The 23,341-nt window shown below is 44.4% G+C and overlaps 2 protein-coding genes across 2 annotated transcripts in view; one reads left to right on the top strand and one right to left on the bottom strand.

Annotated features, from left to right (window-relative positions):
• The window catches only part of LOC149863422 (cytosolic carboxypeptidase 6-like), a 1,473,463-nt gene that overhangs the window by 1,408,664 nt on the left and 41,458 nt on the right, over nucleotides 1-23,341 (top strand). The gene's annotated exons all lie outside the window — the stretch shown is intronic.
• On the bottom strand, nucleotides 21,499-22,602 carry LOC149863423 (phosphatidylethanolamine-binding protein 1). The gene has a single exon (XM_090048279.1). The coding sequence runs from the start codon at nucleotides 22,600-22,602 to the stop codon at nucleotides 22,198-22,200; it is 405 nt and encodes a 134-aa protein (XP_089904405.1). The 3' UTR covers nucleotides 21,499-22,197.

The following is a 23,341-nucleotide window of genomic DNA, read 5'->3' as shown; positions in this document are numbered from 1 at the left end:
CCCCTGGGCTGAACCCCACCACAGTATCTGGCCCGTGCGCCAGCCTGGCACCACCAATGTGGCTTGTGGGGTTGGACAATCATTGCTAAAAGGGCAACTTTATACTGCTGAAAACATGCTCCTGCTTGCCCTGTGCTCCTGCTCGGCACCAAAACCCAGAGATTCAGGGTGACCCTAAGCACACAGCAAGAAGCACACCTGGGACAGAGGGCCTGGGAGCTGGTGTGGGCACGTGTGCTGGCAGTGTGGCCTATTTAGGTTTGCAGGATGTGGCACGTATCTCAGCATCACCCCCAGGCCTGTGCTGGAGGCAGTGGGGACATACCCCAAATCTCACTTATGACTGCTGGTGCCACCCTCTCTTTGTCAAAAGCATGGCCAGCTACTCCTTGGAAAGAGTGTTTGGTATAATTTAGCCCCTTTGGTTAGTGAATCGTTCACAAATGCCTTTGCATGTGCCATTAGCAATGAATTAAGTAGTTGTTAACCAACAGGGTGCTGGCAAACTGTTCACAACTGCCTCTTGGTTTCGTGGGCCACCAAGGTTAGACGACGCTGTACCTGTTCTGATTGCTCTGTTCCCATAATGGGGTTTTTGATGAGGAATCACTTTCTTCACCACTTGACATCATTATTGAGGCCATTTCAGTGATACTTCAAATCCCAACTAAGATTGGAGCCCCTTTTAAGTGCAGCCCTTTGCAGTCTTGGAGGAAGAGATGGTCCCTGGTATGAATAGCGTGGCTTTCAAATAGACGCGTGGGACATAGTCTGGGAGAGGAATGAGACTTCTCCCAAAGCCCATGGGAAGGGAGGGGCAGGATCCTGACTCGCTACTTCTCTGATACTTCCCAAGAGAAGATGCTTTGTCCAACTCTGAGCCTCCTCAGTAATGGCTTTCCAAGTAACTGGGGAATAATATCACTGCTGGACAGAATTAAACTAAACTAAATGCAAACCAAGAAGAAAAATTGGCTAAAATCAGTTTTTTTTTTCCTTTCAGCCAGCTCTAGCCATTCAACATATGTCAGGAGCGGGAGAGTTTAAAAAAGATAAGAAACACCCATTTCTTGCCCTCTTTTAGAACCACCACCATCACCAAGAACCACTGCACATAACTCACAGGGAGCCCAATCCTTCCCTTATCTCTCCTTTTTTTTACTGCATCTCTGGGAAGGAAAAAAAAAAGCCCTTGAATGCTACAGTAGAGGCTCAACACTTGTTACAGGATCACAAAATACCAGAGATCTGTGGAGGATGGTGATGATTGTCGCTGTTATTATGTATAATATTCACCCAGTTCTGAAGGCCTGAGCTCCAACCTTTGGGGATGCTTCTCTGAACAGATCCAGCCCTCTAGATTTCTTCAGTTGCTCTCACCTGTAGGATGACACCAAATTATTTGTTTTTAAAAACACACATTGACTCTGCTGTAAAGACCGTGATGGCGAGCAGCACTTTTACTGGTGCCCATAAAGACATGAGTTGCATTTGTCCTTTGCTTGTTAGATGGTAAAGCTTCCAGCTGGCCTCGAGTTATTCCATCTGGTTCTTCGTCTAAGTCAGCATCGCAATAAGTTATTCTCATAATGCCAAAAAAAAATTTAAAAAAAAATTCCCCGCTTCTGAGGCTTATCTGAAAGGAAAGAAGAAAGTATTGGCTCTGAAATTGCCTTGTTACAATCAGATTGAGTGAAAATTGGAATATAATAAAATACCTGAAATTACATCTTCTTTGCTTCCTTGTATGCATGCCTCTAGCTAGGCAACGCACTGTATTTGCTAGGCTCAGTTCCTGGCTCACTCTACTTATGGTGATATGTTAGAGAGAAGGGGACAGGCAGTTTTCTTGGCGTTGTGCTGTGTCGAGGGGAAGACTAATGGAATAACTCAAGAAATGCTTCCTGCCTGCCAACAATGAGCAAGGAAAACACCCGCCAAAGATAGTGGGTGGCATTTAGATTGCACAGGGGTTGGCAGAATGGCTCCAATAAGGTTTTTGGAGGCTCCAAAATGTTTGGAAGCAGAAGGCTGCTGAGGTAAGAGCAGCCAAACCTGGCAAAAAAAAGGAAAAAAAGATCTATAGCCTATGTGCAAAACTAATTGATCAGCTCATGAGAGGATGGATCTGGGGAGATTTCAGTCTCTGTTTTGTCGACCTAGGATGTCAGCTGAAGGCCACCTCTTAATCTGTCCGAATCCTTCTGTGAAACTACTGTGAATGCAAAGAGCTGGCTTTTCAGAGGGCGGGAAGGCATGTCACAGCCAGTGGTGGGACAGCTGTGCACCCCGAGTGACAGTGGCGCACAGCCAGCAGTTGCAGTGCTGCTGTTTCCCCCAGTGCCCCATTGCCTACCCTTAGTTACATTATTAGTTATAGCCATGAGAAACCTGGAATATCTCGGTGCCTGGCTGCCATCAGCTCATAATCTGATGCATTCATTCTTTCCCATCTGTCATTTATTTTTGGATGAGAGGTAATGACAAGGCCATGACAAGGGTGGTCATTAGTGGTCACAATGGCAGCTGCAAGAGTCCGTGTGGTAGGGCTGCCTTTGCCAGATTTTAATGTGGGTAATCATCTTCTATTTCCCTGAATTCCTGCTGTACTTTCAGTTGGGCATGGCATCCTTCACCTTCTTTTCTTTCTTTTTTGGGCTGTTGTGTGTTTTTAAGTACCCGCTCCCTTCCATTTCAGTGGGGAGCAGAGATGTAGGTAGATCAGCATCTGCTTGGAAAAGAAGGAATGTATCATTCGTCATGTTATCATTATTTGATGCTAATTTGCATGATTTTAATAGCAGAGAAGTGGTATAAAAACAGGCATAGGTTTGCAAATTAGCCTATGGGATTTAGCTGCATTTAAGGAAAGGATGTGCCTAAATTTCTTAGACAGCTTTGAAACTCCTAACCATAGGGTAGTGGGAGATCATCTTTGGGTCTGCCATAAAGCCAGTGCTATCTAAAGGAGCAGGTACAGTTAACTTGTGGAACTCACTGTCACAGGAGATTGTTTCAGCAGGTATCTCAGTCAGTATCCATCGAAGAACTAGAGGCATTATCTGATAAATGCAGACAGTGTTCCTGGCCCATACATTACAGAAAAATAAAAGTTTTCTATGCCTCTAAAAGTACAGCCTGAAAGATATACCCTCAGCTAGGGTAAACTTGGAGGTTTGGGAAATTTCAACTCAGTAATGGCCTTCTCAGAAGTTGTTTTGAAGAGGAACATGAAAAAGGAGAATGGCCTTGTGAACTATGTTGGTACGGGGTGAACTAGGACTGGAGTTAATAAATGGAGTTATGTGGTAAGATGTGAATAAGAGTAGCACCTGCTATTAAACTAGCCAAGGTCAGTGAGAGGATATCTTTAATCTGTGTTAAGGCATTATCTACTCGCCGACAGGTAGTAGGTGAAATTCCTTACTCTTACCCATGGGATGCAGTGCTACAGTGTGAGGCATGTCAGGATACATTAGGTTTGCCTCCCTGTGGGTGCCTGTACACGTCACAGGGTTTAATCCTCATTAAATTAAATAGGCTTATAAAATTTAAACTTGGGTTTTTTTGCAGCATTGCATCAGTGTTTGCACGTAGTAGGTTTTCTGGTGGACGAAGAGGCTCATTACACGTCTTTGGGTGCCTTTAGGTTTGCACACCAAGAATCCATGGACACGATGCTTTAATTACCAATGAGCCAAAGTAAACTACATCCAAGGGGTTTTAGTTTAATGCACCAGAAAGACTTTTAAAGTGTCTGGAAATCCCACTTGTGCATGCAGCCATGCCATTGCAGTGCAAGAAAGGGCAAAAAATGTGGCATGTACAAATGCCCTTTGAGACATCCAGAACTGAGTGCTGTCAGAAAGGAACACGGATAGGCCATTGGTCTTTTCTGGTGTTCAGGTGCTATATACTAGGATTCCATTGAAAGCTCACCAAGGTTAATTATGTCATTGCTCATGAAAACAAGTTGGTCTTTAAGGCGCCACCCTGCCCTGTGTTCTGCAGAAGTAAAGACAGGAAAATCACAGATGGGTCCTCCATCTCTGGAAGGGTTTCCACTGTGCTGCACTGGAGGGTAAGAAGGGCTGTGGAAGTTAAGGAAAGGGTCAGTTCTGACTGCATTCTTCTGGGCAACACACAATGCACGCTACAACTGTGCTTTTCTTCCCTATGATTAGAATTAATTACTTCTGGTTACACTGCACAGCTTGGAAGGAGAGAAGCTGAAGACAGCTGTCGACAGTGCTCGAAAAAACCCCAACCAGGAAAGCTGGAAATGAAGGGAAGAGACTGGTTTGGGGAGGGGGTGGTAGAAGTGACTGAAGAGTCCAGCTACCTACTGAAGAAATATTTGACAATTCCATACTGTTAAAAAAAAAAATAAAAAAAATCAATGGCATATCAACTTGTCAATCCCCAGCGTATGCAGAGAGTGAGCTAGATAAAAGCAGACAAGGGAAGTGCATTTGCATGGAAAGTAAATTTCTATGCCTAGGAAGTTTTTTGATATGTTGCTTGTAAATTCAATCCCATTGGGTTTATTTATTTATTTATTTATCATCCGTAATGGCTTTTTTTGTGGGATGCCTCTGTAAGCAGCATAGCTCCAGTCCCAGCGAGCTGCTATTTCCATATAAAAAGTCTAGAAAGTGTTTTATAGCCAAACATATATTTTAACACTTGGGGATTTAAACAACATTGTGCATCTGTTGAGGTGCCTCACTGCACAAGTTTCTACTTGAGAAGATCAGAAGTGTGCAAATGGTATTTTAATAGGATGATGTAGTCTCTGGCCCCTCTGCTAGACTGCCAGTCAATGGCCAGTAGGCTAGATAATCATGGTGTGATTTGGGGTAGCTTCATTGACTTCTTTGCCAGTCAGTTTCTACACTTTTCAAAACCCACCGTAAATCTAATTTCTCTCTCTCCTTCCATACCTGGTTCTCAAAGAAAAGCACTGGTAACGTTCCCTGAAGACTGTTTGTGTTGCAATATATCAGACAAAGACAGAATGGGTCAATTCTAGGCTCAAAGGACCCTTTGCTGTTCTGAGAACATCTTTTTGCTGATTTTCTTTCATGTAAACCAGCATTTTTGTAATTTCAGAAGTATCAGCTGATGGTGCCAGCTGTCCAAGAGAAATTAAGGTGAGATCACCTGCTCCAGAGGCTGCTAACAAGTCATCAGATGAAGATGACCCTTGGGCACTGATGGGCTAGTCTAAATTTCAACTAGTAACCTGAAGTTGTGGCAGATTCACTATCCCTCTCCCATTTCACTGATTTAACCATTTGTGCAACTTCTGTCTTTCCATTTTTTTGTATTTATCATTGATGATAGAGCTTAGAAGACCCAGGACCTGCATGTTCCAAAGGAAATGTAAAGGATGAATTACCTGTCCAATCTACACATTTGCCAGAAGTCCTGGTATTGGGGTCTAGTGACAGCTAATAGGAAAAGGACTCCAGAGGCTTGCAGAAGGGCTCAGAGAAAGGAAACTTTGAAAGAAAATGAGGTTTGCAAGGCATCAGTGGGTAGAACCCAGAATTTCATACTCACTAGTAATAATTTCATGCATTTATTATTGTACTTCCGCCATTTGAGAGACATCAGACATCAAAGCCGTTTAAAACAAATTCCATTTCTCAGTTATTTTACAACTGGGCAACCTGAGGCACAGAGTGCAACTTGTTCATGTGTCAGTGAGAATATAGCCATCCTAGCTTGTAGCCTTATTTTGTAGACCAATAGTTCCTTTGGACCAACGCCTGGCTGCCAAGCTTCAATATGATTGTGGACCACCACGTCATCTTCTCATCAAACATTTGATTGACAGTGGGGAAGAGGTACAATCTGGGGACCAACTGCAGACCACTTTCCATAGCCTTGTGGACCACCAGGGGACAATGGGCTTCAACTGGGAATTAAGATACGTGTCAGGTTTGTGTATCTTAGACCCATAGATTAAGATACATGTCAGGTTCATGCCTTTCTTCCTTTCCCTGTCTCCACTCCCATTGGAGACTCCGTAAATAACAGTTCCCTTGGGCATCATGTAAGAGGTGAGTATTGCATAACCTGCCTGGATTAAGGATGCTCTCAAATTTTGGTTGCCTTCCCTAGTAACGATGGAGCTACGGCTTATGAAACTAATAAATCGAACATATCAGAGGCTGGCCCTACTTGTCCCTTCTAGGGTGGTTTGTTTATTTTAATTGCAGGTGAAGTACTGACAAGCCTCTTTGTAGTCATTTATTCTTTTGTTCCAAATTAGTCAATTTATATGCAGATTCAATCACATTTGGTATCCTCTTCTTCCTGGTTTCCATTATTGTGTAGTGCTGTGAGGATTAACGCTTCCCATGTTTGACTCCAAATGGGGCGGCGTTCCAGCGGTGGGTGAAGTGATTTCTCTACAAGGCCCGGTAGGATCCTTCAGAAGGGAAGGCACAGGGGTTGTTGCTGTGAATATCAGCTTGTTAACGAGCTGGACCTTGTTGTGGAGGTCTGCTGCTACGCCCTGCCCATGCCAGGGTATCGGTGCTGCACCGACTAGCAAGGGGACCTGCCAGTGGGTCAGATCACCAGCACCTCTTTGTATAGCCACCGGCTGTGGGTGCAAGGTCATCCGCCCAACCCCTAACCAGGCAAGACTCCGCTTGGTTTATATGAGCTGACAGAGTCCCAACCCAAATGGCTGGCTCTGTTTATGTCTGACCATGAGTACAAATTCTTTTTATTAAAAATCAAGAAAAGAAAATCCAATTCGAGATGTAATATCAGTCCAGGTCCAATCTCTAGCAGGTGAAATAAACTAACTTCAGATACCAAAGGACAGTTGACTGCTTCACAGTAACACAACACAATTTAGTACAATTTTCCACAGTTGACATATGTTGATCAATATAGGACTCAGAATTTAACAAGCATAGAATTTCAATTAAACTGAATTACAGAAGAGTATAGTCATCACCATGCTAGGAAAGAGGTGTTTTAGCAAATGAAACAGCCAACCTCACTTCCTCCATGCTGTGCTGCAGCTGGTCTGTGAATTAAAAAGTGGGCTTTAGCTTTCAAATTTTCATCAACACTTAATTCTTAACCAAACCGTGTCATTAAGGTAAATTGTTTTTCTTTCTTCCCCACCTCCTCCTTGTAGGGACTGTTAGGGTTTTGAAAAGGGTAAGTGATGGCTGTCATGAAGCTTACGGGCACTGTGTTCAAAGCCCAGGCATAAAGTCACATACGCAAACCACAGCACAGGCTCACCACTTTCTATTTTCCAGTAATAGTATGTTTGGCTGGTACACTAGGAAGACAGTCATGCTCACATGGGTCTGCCTGTTAGCATGTGCATACATGTGAAGTCACTTATGCACTGCATGCATGCATAATGCTCACATGAGAGTGCATGTGCACATACAAACTTGGGTACTCCCTGCCCGGGGCTCATCCCTGCTCTTACAGACACTGCCCACTCAAGTCTAAAGTGTCTCTCCTGAAGACGTCTTGTCAGTCTCAGTGATGATATTGGCAACCTCTGTCTTAAAGAAGTCATAATTATGGGGAGAGAGAGAAGAAAATGCAGTCCTTATAAATAATATAAACCCTATTAAATGGCAAGGCAGCCCAGCAAAAGTCAGGGTAGATTTCCACCTTATAGACTAACTAAATCAGAGATGTATAGCATGAGCTTTCATGAGCCTGAGCACACTTCATCAGATGCTGTGAAAGGACATGCACAGAGTAGTCTATCAAGTAGAGGCAGTGATTTAAACACAAAAGATGGGGAAGGGAGAGTGGAACCTCAGCACGGAACTAACTCTTATTTCTTCATAGTAAGTACAGCGATTTCAACCAGAGTTGGTAGATGGGTGCAGGGATCAGTGTAGTCATGGAATCAAGGCAGTTCACAGGCATGCAAGGCCAAAGCATGTGATATAGGATACATGTTTCCTGACCTGTCAGATGCAAACGTAGCATACAGGAACAGACTGCCGTGCAATACAGCACGGCTTGCCTGTTTCAACAGGGAGTTCCTTTACTACAAAGGAGACACGGATCTAGATTCTCTTTGGGGCATGTCTACACATGCACTTTAATGCGCATTAGCCTATTTTAATGCAAATTAAGCAACACTTAGAAACTGTGGGCACTTACACACATGTGGGGTGGGGAGGCTGCTCCAACTGGCTGGAAGTCCAGTGCATCAGAGCAGACTCAACTCTGAAGCATGTAAAAAATCTCCGCAGTGAGATAATGGTGGCGGTGCACTTTGAAATAAAACACGTTTGATGTGCTTTAGTTCAAAGTGCCCTGCCGCCATGTTCTCAGCATGGGGACACATTGCACTGCTAATGTATGTGATGCTCAGGTGCTTTTAATTAGTTCACAATGGAGATATAATGTGCATTAACTAAAGCATGTAAGTGCACACATAGATATGTCCAGAGGCACTAAATTTAATGTACATTAACTAAAGCACATTAATGCACATGTAGACACACCCCAAACTGCCCTAGCTTTGTTCAGCTCAGAGATTGCTTCAACTTTTTCAGGGCCTTGTATCAGAAAAACAGGTTCTGTGCTCCTGAGCTCTTTCTTAAAACATCCATTACTTACCAACCACAGCAGTGTGGGGAAGAACTTGTAATCCTATAGTCAAAGAAAACCAATGCCTGTAAATCTCTGTGGAGTTTACTGTGTTGGTTTTGAATGCCCAAGAGGGTTTTTGAAAGACACTAGCGAATGGCATGACACATACAAGGAATTGCTTTTATATCTTCTGACTGGAGCGTTGTGCATGTGTGTAAATGTAGCGTGATGTGCACTAAAATGTGCGGATTCAACACCCTGAAAAAATAAAACCCTTTATCTGTTGAAGAGCTCACCCCCACTGATGTATCTTAATGCTGATCTGAAGGGACCAGCTTTAGAGGTGAGAAGTGAGTAAAGGCCTTAATGGTCCATTCAGCACTCAGGTTGTCTGTCGAAATGACTAAGGGTGCTAACCATGGCAGCATGCTCTGTGATGTGAACACATTCCCACTTACAGTTGGATGGAGACCACCAAATCTAGTACACATGCAACCATTGGAAGTTAACCAGCATGAGATGGATTTGAATGAGCAACCAGAAACTTTAGGCTCCATCTTGGCTACATAGTTATACCACCAGGCCCCTGTTGAGGGGTGGTTGAATGTACAGATGAAAACCCAACACTGGCTGCTGTCAGCAGAGGTGCCATTAGCAGTCTTGTATCAGACCACTCACCCCAGCCACAATGTGCTCTTTAGCTGACGGTGAATAAGGTTTGTCTATCGCATCAAATATCGGCTGTGGAAGGAAGGGGCTTTTGATGTGGATCAATCCCCACCTGGGATGGGTCATCATCACCAACCCATTTTCTGCTCCTGACTGAGAGGGGGATTTAAACCCATGGTTCATGTAGCAGCAGGCAAGTAGACTGAAGCACTCTACCACCTGGGTGTCCTGTCTTTCTTCATTCATAGGGTTTGGTCATTCAGAGGCAATTCTGTTTGTGTGAGCGCCTTAAGCTTTGGACTCTAGCTGCTTTCTTTATGCTCTTTCCGTCTTATATACCAGCTAACTGCTGTACTTTAAATAACTGAACAGTGTGTGTTATCCCATAACCTCCTTCTCAATGAGCTTTTCTTCCTTGGCACTCAGTGCACTTCTGGGTAGCTAAGACCTCACATGTTCACACAAGAGCCCCGTCTTGGCTACATTGGCAAACGCTGTCATTACAGATCTGTCCTCATCAGTTCCAGATACTGATGGACTCAGAAGAGGACTTCCTCTTGTAACTGCAGTCTAGCGTAAGCAGACCCAAGCCAGCTTTAAACTAGACCAGTTGGGTGCCAAAATCATTGTCACTGCAACATCCAGGAGGTCAGTGCAGGTTATGTGGCTCATGCAATGTATTGGCCTGATCCTGAGGCAGTTGGCATGCAGAGAGCTTCACAACGTCACACCTGTCCCACTGCTTGTACCTGAGATAGCTCATAGTTACTTGGAAAGGCACATTGAACTTACTACGATGAATCTTAGAAGAGTTGTGGGTTTTAAAATGTCAACGCGTCTAGACTGCATAATACTTAATTCCCAGGACATAGTCATATTGTATAATAATAGAATAGTAGGGCTGTAAGGGACCTTGGGAGATTATCTAGTTCAACCCTAGCTCAAGGGAGGATTATCTCTGACTAAACCATGCCTGCTCCTTAAAAATGTTCAAGGATGGAGATATCCACACCTCGGTGGGAGCCTATTACCTTCAGAATGGAAAAGCTGTTTCTCATATGTAATATACAGATATCTAAGATATTTTCTAAGCATCCCAGGGGGCAGGAATGTAGTTAGTCATGGTGGCAATCCCTCAATTTGAGGAACTGTACTACAGCTCATTGTTGGGTCTTGAGGTGACTTAAGAGCTCAATCCTCCAGCTACAGATCCATCTACAAATGTTGCAGGTCTTTCCAAAGGGGAGATTTACCTCCTCTTTGCTTCATGAGTAAGACACTTTACCTTGAAATGGGCTGCCACTTGGTTGAGGTTGCATCACCATTGGGGGTCGCTTGACATCCAGCTCCTCCCAACTCTTGATATTGGCATCCGTTTTCTTGAGATATGTCTTCAGTGTGTCCTTGTAGCATTTCTTCTGGCCACTGCGAGATCTCAGGCTGTTTCTAAGCTGGGAGTAGAGCACCTGTCTTGGAAGTCAAGAGTCAGGCGTCTGCACACAGTGTCTGGTCCAGCAAAGTTGGTGCTTGAGGATCACCCCAACTCATTGCTGGTGACATTGGCTTCAGCAAGGATGCTGGCATTTATGTATGAATCTTCCCATTTGATGTGGAGGATTTTCCAGAGGCATCATTGGTGATACCTCTCTATGCTCTTAAGATGACAACAGTAGGTCACCAATGTTTCCCATCTGTATAAGACAGCGGGGTTGACAACTGCATTGTAGACCCAGATCTTGGTGTCTTTCTGGAGATTACAATGAATAAAGACACACTGAAGCAATTTTCCAAAGGAGGCACTTGCACATCAGTTCCTGTGCTAGATGTCATGAGTGTTCACTCTCTGAGGCTATCGAGGTAAAGGAAGTGCTCAACTACCTCTAGGGTCTTTTCCCTAAATGGTAATTTGGAGGGAGGAAGGGTTTGCATTCATGGTCCAGAGCAGGCTGATAGAGCACTTTAGTCTTCTTAAAGTTGAGAGAGAGGGCCAGAGCTCGGTAAGCTTATCTGAAGAGATCCAGCATGGTCTGCAGGTTTTGCTCGGTGTGTGCAAGGGTGACACAGTCTTCAGCATATTGAAGGTCAAAGCCACGTAGTCTGTGCCACAGGAATGGGTAGCATGGTTGAATGGGATTCAGCGGTAAGAAAGCCAAACAGGCTGTTGACGTGTGGGGGTGACTTATGTTGCTTCAAGTGAGAGAGAGTCACGCTCAGGGTGAGTCCACACACCCTGGGAGCTAGTGTACTGAGAATGATACAGGGAATGCTTATTAACAGGAGCAGGCTTTACCTATGGGCATCCTCGGTGCGATCCTGGAAGCTTAGACTGATTCACGATATCACAGAAGGTGGCCAGACCAGTGCCAGAGCATGAATTTAAAGCCTGTTAGCTGCTCTGTGGTCATTGCCAGTGTGCATGCTCCTTCCCTGTGCTAATGCAGTGTAGTTTGCCTCACTCTCGTTGAGAAGTGAGCTCTTACACTTACCACGGGTAAGAGCAAGTACATTGGAAATTACCCCGAAGTAGCTGACAAGCTGTATACTCTTCCCCTAGCTTATCTTGCTGCAATTTGTGCACAGAGCCATCCTCTTCCTCTGTACTGTTCCACTGAAAGGGCCACTGGCAGCTGAAAAACCACGCTACTTTGGGAAGATTTTCATTACCTACTTTTATTACAGCACAACTCCAAACCTTGTTCTCCTTTAATCTCTTTCCTTTCTCTGCTTCATTATATTGCTGCATTCTGCAATGCCGGTGAGTTTAACTATTTATTATATTTTCACTTTGTCATGGAACAGAGGTTTAAAATGGGAAAACCCAACTGCAAAATCACAAAACGTAGCCCGTGAATTCAGAGGCAAGCATCCTATTTGAAATGTTGAATTAAATGGACTGGGTTTCAAGTTGTTGGTTTATGCATGAGCTAAAATGGTTTTAATCTGTTATGGCCTCAGTGGCCGTGTCTACATGAGATGCTGACTGCGCAGTTGTTACTGTTCAGTCATTTAGGACCTGCATACACAAGTCCTAAATGACTGCGCAGTAATCGGTGTTACTGCCCAGTAGCGTCCCCGAATGGCTTCTTGGCAATGCTGACTGTGCAGTAGCTCATTACGAGTGTGCAGTAGCATCACATCATGCTTTGTACCATGCAATGCTACTGTGCAGTAGTAACGAGCTACTGCGCAGTCAGTGTCTCGTGTAGATGCGGTTTAACATTTTATGTCTGTTATTACACAGTCAGTGCTGGCATACAGTGTAGTAACAGAAGTGTCACTTGTAAATCAAGGAAGGTGATTCTTCCACTCCATTCAGCACTGGTGAGGCCTCACTTGGAGTATTGTGTCCAGCTTTGGGCCCCGCACTTTGAGAGGGATGTGGACAGATTGGGCTGAGTCTACCACAGAGCAGCAAAAATTATTAGGGGCTTCAGAGGCAAGACTCAGAGGAAGGACTGAAAGAACTGGGGTTATTTAGTCTGACAAAGTGAAGACTGAGGTGGGATTTGATCACAGTCTTCAAATAGGTGAAAAGTGATTAGAGGGAGGATGGAGATGGGTTTGTCTCGATGATCGTAGGGAACAGGGCCAGGAGCAAAGGCCTCAAGATTCAATAGGGAAATCTAGGCTGGAGATTAGGATGACTTTTCTGACTCTGAGGGTGGTCAAGCATTGGAACAAGCTACCTAGAGAAATGATGGGAAGTTTTTTAGAGCAGGTTAGACAGATGCTTGGCTGGGATGGATAGGTCTGATTCTGCCTTTGGGATGTATTAGATGACCTTGTGAGATCCTTTCCAGCCCTACTTTCCTTTGACCCTATGAATACCTTAATATGGGAAGATTGCTCAGTTGCTAGCATGCGATGCTGGCTCAGTGTTTGGGAACGTGCCTGCTTCTAGTGGCTGTCCCCCGTGACCATTACAGCCTACCATTCAGCTAAACATTAATAGATTTAATGCCTGCTCTGACTCCGGCTGAACTCCCAGGAAGTCTTCCCATCAAGTTCACAGAGACTTAGATTGCACTTTTACTCTCTTAGTACAAGTGGTGCCTATTAGAGGAATCTCCTAGGAGAGACATGTCTCTGGGTATAGTTAATAGATGAGTTGGCATCCCAAAATGTGAACCATTGCTCTGGGGTTTTTAGGTCCAATAAAACTCTGTGTTGTACCCTGCAAGCAGCTGCTTTTGGCCATTTTTTTATATCAGTCTTTAACAACAGAGGTTTTGAGGGCTGGAGAGTCTACATGGAAGTGCAACGACCAGCACAGGGTATAGGTCTATCATCTGCCGATGCAAGGGCTAGCTCAGAACAGTAAACCCAGGTCTTGGCAGGCATGTAAGGTGGAAATGCTCCTTGGCAGTTTTGTCTTTATTATGTCTTGCTCCTGCAGATGCAAAAGCCTGGGGATTTGGTGTTTGACTTGTAATGGGTATGTTAAACATGAACTGGGCTGCTCCGCAGATATTAATATCATGTTGGTATAAGCTTTTAGGTGTAAGGGTTGTAATTTGTGATGGCCCTAAAGTGGCAGTGCCTTTTTCTTGGATGTCTTATGAAGCCTGAAATAAACCTGGGCTATTCTACACTTCACCGTATGGCGACGTAGTGACGCGCTATGTCACGGTGCGGTGCACTATAGCGATGTAGCGATCATATGTGTCTACACGTGATAGCCAGCTGTGTTGCCATAGCGGCGTGTTCCTTGCCTATAGTGCACCACTCTAGCTGCAAAATCTAAGCGTGTGCCACTTGCAGAGCGCAGGTGTTGTACGCCATGCTTTTGTACTTCTATAAGGAAGTACTAAAGCACGGTGCCATAGCATTGCCGCTATATGGCACCCAGCTTCCCTCTTTTCTCAAATAACTGTTTCTTACAGTATAACAAAGCAAATAAACACCCCTCCCAAGGCACTAGGTTAAGGAAAGGAATAAACTTAAGTTATGCTTAACTCCTAAACCTTGACAGAAGGTTATGCAAAAATTGGGTTAATAAAGATGAGTTCACTGAAACAGAAGTAAAGCAAATTTAGATATAAAGGCTGCATCATTTACACAAACCTTGCAGTATCCATGAGATAGCCCTCATCCGCATCTAACCTCAGCCCACTCAAGAAACTCCTTCTGAATTTCTCTTTGGACTCTTTGTAGAAAGTGCAGCTTGAACGTCTCTGTTCTCCCATACAGCTCCCAAAAGGAGAGGTCCCTCTTATGATCCCTGCCTTTCCCAGGCTTCCCCGTGCCCTATCTTATCCAGCACAGTAGGTCAGAGCAACCAGACCTCAGTTTGTAAAACACATTGGCTTTGGAAAAATAAATGAAGACATGTCGGTATGAACTGAATATTCCCATCTTTCTTCTATCTTTGACATAACTAGCCTATTGAACTTTTCTAGACTCAGGAGAAGTGGCGGATGCTTTAGTCTACTAGAAATGGGCAAAATCGAGAGGTGGCTTTGGTTTTATAAGATGTAAAGCAAGGTAGATACATGTTTCACTTTCTGCAAACCCTCAATGGTTGGTAAGACAAGGTGACTCATCTGGGTCTATTTGTGTGGATAAGAGATGGCATTTAACTCTGAATGAGCCTTTTAAATACAAATTGGGGCAGAGATTGACTTTTAATGGGATGGTGCCCAAATCTCATTCGATTTAGGCCAGAATGATAGAAATCATGCCAGATCTGAAAACTACCTGGGATTTCTATGATTTTGAACTGTAGAAATCCAGCAGGTCTCTCAAAATGTCCTCATTCTTGAGTCGAAATTTCACAAGAGTGGCAGCTCTTGTGAGCTATCCATCATCCATCACAACTTGCAAACCAGATTTGGCTACCAGGCTTCTTCTGGGGTCCCATGTTATAGAGCAAGACTTAGGGATTTAAACCTAAAACTCCTCTATTGTGGATCTGTGGTTTGGCTGCATGTCTGCAGTGGTATATACACCTCCAAAATGTCTTGTTAACTGTGTATTTCAGTGCGCTCCTTAGCTATTCATGCATGAATTGATTTTGGTACACCCTTATTGTTACACATCTATCCGCAGAGACATAATGATTTAGTTGAGGTTTTCTAGACACACAGCAGTGACAAGCCCATACCTCACAATGGAGTTATTTTCTTTTTATATTCATTTCTTCTTATCTCCCCAAAGATGGGGACCACAAGTCCACGAACAGATGTGCTTCATGAAATGCCCTCCTTTCCACCCTCAAAATATTTTCTAATGATTGTATGGGGCAGGCAGGGACTTCCAGCAGGAAATGCTTTCTGTGGTGCTCATGATCTTGCCCCTGCTGTGGACTGCACCGGTTTTTTTAGCTGTTTTCAAAATTACGGTATAAAAATACGAGTTGATTTTGAGGTGCCTCCATTGCGAATGTGCTTCAGGCGATCAGAACGATGGGGCCTGATGTTTTTCTGGACAACCAGGTGGTTGCAAAGGGCAAATGGCCACGTTTCATTTGAAAGGCAAATTCTCCTGTTTCCATTCAAGTTTCCCAACTGAGCTCCCTGGACCATATCCTCACTCTTGGCACCCTTTCCTCTATGTCAGAAAGATAGGAACAGCCATAGGGTCTGGTTATGTCTCGTATACCAACCCGTGGTTCCTGTTCAGCATGAGACCCTGAGCATCACAAAGGGTATATTGCCAATTTGGGTGTCGGATTCACAACCCTCTTGTCATGTCAGCATTATTGCTATTTAATAAATAGGGAAACCGAGTCACCACAGTTAGGGCAAGTATCTTTACTTTTGAGCATCTGAGGGTTAGGGTCCTAAATCTATATTTAGGCAACCAGCTAGGGGATGTTCAGAAGTAGGAGTCACCCACTCCTGCTGACTTCAAAGGGAGCAGTGTGGGTTTATCATCTCTAAAGACCAGGCCATCAGTTTAAGCGCCTGCATCTCAGCTTTGAAGCCTAAGTTGAGTATCCACAAATGAACATTTCTGTCGCTGTGATGCAAGTGGACACAGTGACTGATGTGACTAGGACTTGAACCCAGGAGTCCTGTTTCCCATCCCCCTGTACCACCAGCTAGACAGTGCCCCTCCTTTAAGAAGTGACCCACATTTATTTGTCTCAGTGTATAATTAAAAACATATTGCTCATAGAAATGTCCTCCTAATTTGATCGTGCTACCCCAGCTAAGAGACTCCTAGAGCAAAGTTAATAGTCTGTGCCCTGGGCAGTTGACTTAGTCCAGTGGAAGTGAGAGCATGGTATCCCTGTTGTGCCTCAGTTTACCTATCTCTCCCCACCACCTTTACCCAGAAAATGGGAATAACATCCAATTTGGTGAATCACTTTGAGAATGACTGTAGAAATGTCTGGCATGATGAATGCTTTACAGACACCTGGTATTTCCCTGTGACACAGCCCTGCAACTCTGCCCACAGGTGATGCCAGGTTGCAGAGACACAGCAAAGCTGCCTAAGAAAGAGGAAGTCAAAGTAACCTTTACATGGCTCAGAAGCAGGGGGATGGAGACTTGGTCTATCTCCAGCTGGGATCCTTAGTGTTTAATTCCCTGAATGTGCCAAAGGAGGAATATTCACAGGTTTATTTCTCCCCCCTCTAAACTGAACGTCTGTTTTAAAATAAAAACCAAAAACAAAAAACCAACCCAGTGGGGATCAGGCCATTAGCAGGGAAAACAGTTTAGGGAAGAAGCAAAATAAAAATGCAATCAATTATCTATCACCATGCACATGTGAGTGCGTGCAGTCAATTTTCAAAGTCATAGAGAATTTTAGATGAGAAGAAGGAAGCTGTTGATGGCAAATTGCAAGTGTTAGGGGAAGGCGGTGGGGGAGAGGATAGAGAGTGAGATGTGGAGGGGAGAAGGGAGAGAGAGATTAATTTCCCTCTTGAGTAAGAAGTGTGTTTGAGACAGACAGATGGGCTGTAAATACTACAAACCAAGGACAGGAGCTGAGACAAGAGACAGCCTGGTGATTGAAGTGTGACTGTGATTGAGGTAGTACATTTCCTGGCCAAGGTGACTGGTTTTGCTCTGGGGGGGGAGCTCTCAAGATGAGGATGCTACACTTCACATCAACCTGGATCAGGACTGCATATTTAGACTTGATAAGTGATATCCAGGTCTCAGCGGGGTCTTCCTTAAGGGTCAAATTTACTGCCTGCCTTGTAAGAGAAGTCTGAAGGCAAAAAGCAAGAAGGGGGGTGGGAAAAAAAGGAAAGAAAGAAAGACGCTCTTCTTTCCTTGTTAAAATTATTGAGCTGTCTACAAGTGGTGAGCTAGAATACCATGTGACCGGCAGTTAATCACATTGCTGTGAAATGTGACTGCTGCTGATAATAGGATCTTCCCTTCAGTAGAATTTCTGCTTCAGAAGTAGCGATTTTCACAAAGAAAAGAGGTTGAGGGAGATATCATTTCAGATCTAAGAAAGCCTGTGTACATTTTCTTTAGGGAGAAAAACTCCTTTTTCCTTCCGTGTTTGGCATCCCTATTTTTATTATTATTATTATTATTATTATTATTCACTTTCCCTGCTCAGACTCGCCAAGTGTAAAGGCACCACAGCTCCATTCTGTCTGCTGGTAGATTAGTTCCCATTTAGTCGTAAAGTTAACCAACCTTGCGCCGATCAATTAATCCCTAGAAGCTTTAATTTATTGATGCCCGGGGTCTATGCGAGCAGTCAAAACGATGAATCCTCTTCGTCAAAATGAACTGGTTTGTCTGTCTCCCAGAATTAGGGAGGCCGCAGCATATAAGCATTTAGAAATCCCTTCCATACCGTTAGGCCACGGGGGCACAAAGAAGCACGAAGGGAGTTTGGTTTGCATAATAATCAGTGAGAGAAGTGGGTCGGACTTCCATGATCACCATAGCATCTCTCATGGAAGGGCAATGGGCACCATGGTGGGTTAGGTTGTGTTGGCCTCCTCCTCGTAAGCAAATAGGAGAATTACAGGTGACTGCATCAAGACATTGGGTAAGACACCTTTCCATGAGTGCCGACTTCTTTTCAAGACTTATTTGCAAATGCCTCTTTCCTCTTTGCCTAATCTCTTCCTTCCTTCCTTCCTTGCTCTTGCTTACCAGCTAAATTCAGTGGTTTTTTCACTGTGAAATCGATCCCAAGGGCTCTGAAATCGATGGGAATCTTTCCATTGATTTCACAGGGCTTCCGATCAGGAGTCATTAGAGCTGATTGAATGAGCCATAAATTAGATAGAGCTGCTCTGATTGAATAATGGGAAAATCACAACATTGGTTTGTTTGTTTTTTAAAGTTCTTTCCATGAAGCAAGGTTGGGTGGGGAAGGCCCATTCTTTTTTTGTTGGTATTTTTTCAGTTCATTTCAATTGAATTCACTATCACATCTTCTTTGAAAAACCCAGGTTCTGTAAATGAAAAACTTCTCCAACTATGCGTTTACTAAAATGTTGTAAAGAATGAAAAGTTTTGAAAAATCCAGCAGTTTTGGCAAATGAAAAGCAATGCGGGGCGAGATTGTCGACACAGGTGATGTCTCATTCCCATCATAGGTAAACAAAATGTATAACTTGCTTTGACCTGCGAAGGGCTCAGCTTTCATCAATAAATGTTGCTGATCCTATCCAACAATAGCTAAAAATCTGTGTATTTCTTGACAGTATTTGTTCAAAATGATTGTCCAATAATTCCCGGCCTATTGCCCAATCAGGAGTCTCTCATTGTGAAACCTGAATATATGAAATTTGAGCTGCCTTGGCTGGACACAGAGGCCACATCCCCTTGTTTCTGTGCTCCTGGATTCTAGGCAGGTTGCTTTCAGGTTCAACCTTAGGGTGAAGTTACACATTACACTTAGCCCATACAATAAGGCACTTACAATATGAGCATCCACATATTAAAGCTGGTTAATTCATGCTACGTGCCCTCTGACGATCTCAAACTTACCCACCTTCAGGTGAGGGTTACCTTAGGGCTATTATACCTGGCTCATGGTAGGGTATCTTCAGTTTTCTCCGTGGAGATGAAATGAGCAATCTGCAGTCCTCCAGCATCCCAGGATGCACTGCTTCTATCCCCCGACATCCCACAGGAATAGAGCTCAGATGTCCTTTCCAGCTCTCTAGTGGCAAATCAGAGCTATGCAGGCAAGGCATGATATTAATCCTTAACGTGTGGCTGCTCACAGCACATGCTAACTTTAAGACTGTCGAACATTCCCCAGAAGCGTAACGTGTAACTTCTCCCTGGTTTCCCTGCATACTCTCCAGCACTTCCCACTGCAGTGAGCATCCCCGCCGACAAATTCATTCCTTTAAAAATGTGAACATGCCCAAGGGGCAAATGCAAACAAAGCAGCGCCTTTTTGCAAGTCAAGCGATGATTTGTGGCCATACTTCTGTGCTTTCCCTAGCCCTACTGGCCATTAGTAGATGTGCTCACCGCTTTCTAAACAGTGGATTCGTCTTGTGCCCTTGACTGTGCAGTTATTACTGCGCAGTCCCTGTGGAGCATGGGTCATTTCCAACCCTACTGCGCGTTCGCAACGAGTGGCATTAACTTCATGCTTTGTGCTCGCCAGCGCTGCACACATTGCACATCACCACAGTTTGTCACTACAGCGACGTAGCATCTCATGTAGATGTGCCCTGTGTTAACTGATTTGCATCACACAGTTTGAATCAAATTTCAGTTTGAATGAAGGGTTAATAGATGATCAAGGGGGTTTCTTCACAGACCAGTAACCTGTATGCTTGGGCAGGGCTGGAGGCTTAGTCAGGATACTGCTCCTCATGGGCGACTGGTGCCTCCCAAGTCTCGGGGGGCACCAGATCACCAACCGGAGGGGAGGGGTCCCCTAGCAGCAGATTGCTGACTGGGGGAGGGATCCCTCTACGGCTGCTCGCAGAGCCCAAACCACCCGCAGCAAAACTGGAAGTGCACCAGGGGTGCACGGCCAAACTTGGGGGTGCACATGCATCCGCGCACACCCCCTTCACGTCGCTAATGCTGCTGCTTACTCACTGTGGGGTGTTGTTGGCCCATTTGATTTTGTAAAGGTGTTGCTTTGTGCCTGATAGCTTCTGTTGTGTTGCAAAAACCCAGCTGAGTTTCCCTTGAGGGGATATTTGCAATGCTTACCCGCATTCCTAAGTACTGTTTTTCCTAAAAGCAATGCCAAATATACATGTTAATTAATACAGCTTAAATTGCCTATTTTGGCCTACCTTAGTTTGTAGCAACTTTAATCCTAATTCAATGAGGACTACTTTATTTGAATTGGAGCCAATTTTATTTTGGACTACAGACATCCACAAACAGGATTTAGTATATAGTGTATATAGTGACAGCTGTAGTCCAGATTAAACCTGGAGAAATGTAATGTCTATCAACAGCCACTCGCTATATAATGAGCCACTCAGCCACTTCCTAGATCATCTGACCCCAGCAGTCTTTCCTGCCCAAGTGCAAGGGATCTGGACATAGATTCATAGATTCATAGATGCTAGGGTCGGAAGGGACCTCAACAGATCATCGAGTCCGACCCCCTGCATAAGCAGGAAAGAGTGCTGGGCCTACATTACCCCAGCTAGATACACATCTAACCTTCGCTTGAAGACCCCCAGGGTAGGGGAGAGCACCACCTCCCTTGGGAGCCCGTTCCAGACCTCGGCCACTCGAACTGTGAAGAAGTTCCTCCTAATATCCAATCTAAATCTGCTCTCTTCTAGCTTGTGGCCATTATTTCTTGTAACCCCCGGGGGGGCCTTGGTGAATAAATACTCACCAATTCCCTTCTGTGCCCCCCTGATGAACTTATAGGCAGTTTTTTTTTTTGTTTTGTTTTTTATTTTTAAAAAAGAAAATTCCAAGTTCTTTTTAATTGACCTCTAAGCAAAAAGCAACAAAATTAACATTGTGTCACAATACAACTTATACAGAACAAAAGTAGAGTTTGTAACCCCTCAGAAAGGCCAGCAACAGGAACAGTCAAGTTTAAAGAAACCTTCCAGTATTAGTTTTGTTCCCACCTTGTGCTCAGTGCAGGGAGATCAAACCAGATAATAGGGCCAAATTAATACTGCTTATGAAACACAGGAACAATCTTCTTAAAAGATCAAGCCCAATTATACCAACTTTACTAAAGTCATTGCTCTTTCACTGTCAACAGGTTAATGCAGAAATTTTTGCTAGCAACTAAACATCACTTTCTCCTGGTATTGTAGGTAGCATGTTGACACAGAAAGAGATTGAGTTTTTGTTTTTCTGCTATTTGCCAAATCAAATATCAGCTTATGAAATTAGGTATTGGATCATGAATGTAGTAGGATGCAAGTTCAGATGAGCTCTTACCAAAAAATCTCAGATTATTTTTGTCAAGGGGTAAGAAATGCCAGTTTCCTTCTCACTGGGCTTCTGAGCTATAGACTTTCACAAGGCATCAGCAGTTCTAAACTTTTCACTTAGCCAATTTGTGTTGGTGTACTAGCACCCTTGGGCAACAGTGAACAAAAGTATATCCACACAGGGTATAGAATTTCTCCTTTACCTTTTTAAATCAGTCTGAATGGGGATCCCTTGCTGCAAGCCAATAAGGTCCAGGTTTTAAAGAGCTAAAAAGACATGTAACACGACAGCAATCTGTGGGATTTGGGCCCAGCTCTTTAAAAGGCATTTAGGTGCCTGAGTTCATGCAGGGCAGAGGGGGAGGGGATACAGATGTTACAAGGCTCTGATTCCACTCTGTGTAGAGCAAGGAAAGAAAGCAAAGCAGGTCTCACAAGAGCAGCTGGAACAGGTGGAAGAAGTTGCTCTAATTAAAACACTAAGCTACTGAGACTTTGTGAGCAAAACTTGTCTCCCTAAAGGGACAGTGCATCCCTCTAGACACCTATTCTAGGGATAAAGTTTGGGAAGGAGGGGTACCGAGGGGGGGCAGGGGAAGCCACTGCCTCTATTTCCCAGACAGTTGCTCATAGAGCTTGGGCACGTAGTCATCCCATTCTGCCTGGTAGCATGTGCCTGCCACTGGAGCTCCCAGCTTATACTTGTTGCGAAATGAAGCTACTTTGAATTTTCCACGATGGTCACCACATCGGTTAGAGAGGATGGGCTCATTGCAGCTGAGCTGCTGCGTCTGCTCATAAACCAGCCACACGTACCGGTGAAGACCTGTTCCTTTGGGAGGTCCAGAGCCAACGTAGTCAGACAGAATTTGCCCACTTTTGATGTCATTTCCTTTCACGTTGATCACGAGGAAGTGATGCCATTCCCTGAACTTCGGGTCCTTCCTGCTGGGCGCGTCGGGGTCGGTCAGCACCAGCGTGTACAGCTTCTGCGGGTCGCAGCCGTCCCACATGATGATCTTATAAGATGATCTCTTCCAGCCCCTAACATCTATGAATCTATAATGTGCTTAGCTCAGTGCTGTTGTATGTCCAGCCATCACTGTATTGTCTGAGTACCTAAAGGACAGCAGTTCTTATGGCTGAAACAACGGCCTGGCAGTCGCTGAATTGTTTTATGCAGGGGAGCAAGCGATTCAACTTCTCTGAGCCTCTGTTATTTCATCCGTAAAATGGGAGTGACCATTCCTTACTGGCCTTGATACCGCTCTTTCAGACCACCAGACTGAAGTGAAGCTCTCTTTCTTTAATACACGGTGTTGTTTTCCACAGCTTATTCTGCACACAGTCTTGTATTAATTCATGTAGGCTTTTGGAAATATCGTTTATATGACAGACCCCAAAGCAAACTTTGACTGTCAGCCCCATGTTCCATAGATTTCATAGATTTCATAGACATTAGGGCTGGAAGGGACCTCGGGAGATCATCGAGTCCAGCCCCCCGCCCAAAGGGCAGGAAGTCAGCTGGGGTCATAGGATCCCAGCAAGATAAGCATCCAATTTACTCTTGAAGGTGTTCAGTGTAGGTGCTTGAACCACCTCCGCTGGCAGGCTGCTCCAGACCTCGGGGGCTCGGACAGTAAAGAAATTCTTCCTTATGTCCAGCCTGAAACGGTCTCGCAGGAGTTTGTGACCGTTCGACCTCGTCATCCCTTGGGGCGCTCTGGTGAACAGACGTTCCCCCAGATCCTG

Source organism: Crocodylus siamensis, chromosome 5 (genome assembly GCF_052110815.1).
Source record: "Crocodylus siamensis isolate JL-2025a chromosome 5, ASM5211081v1, whole genome shotgun sequence".
Taxonomy (NCBI): Eukaryota; Metazoa; Chordata; order Crocodylia; family Crocodylidae; genus Crocodylus; species Crocodylus siamensis.
The sequence above is the reverse complement of the archived record's forward strand: the minus strand, read 5'-3'. Positions and strand labels throughout refer to the sequence as shown.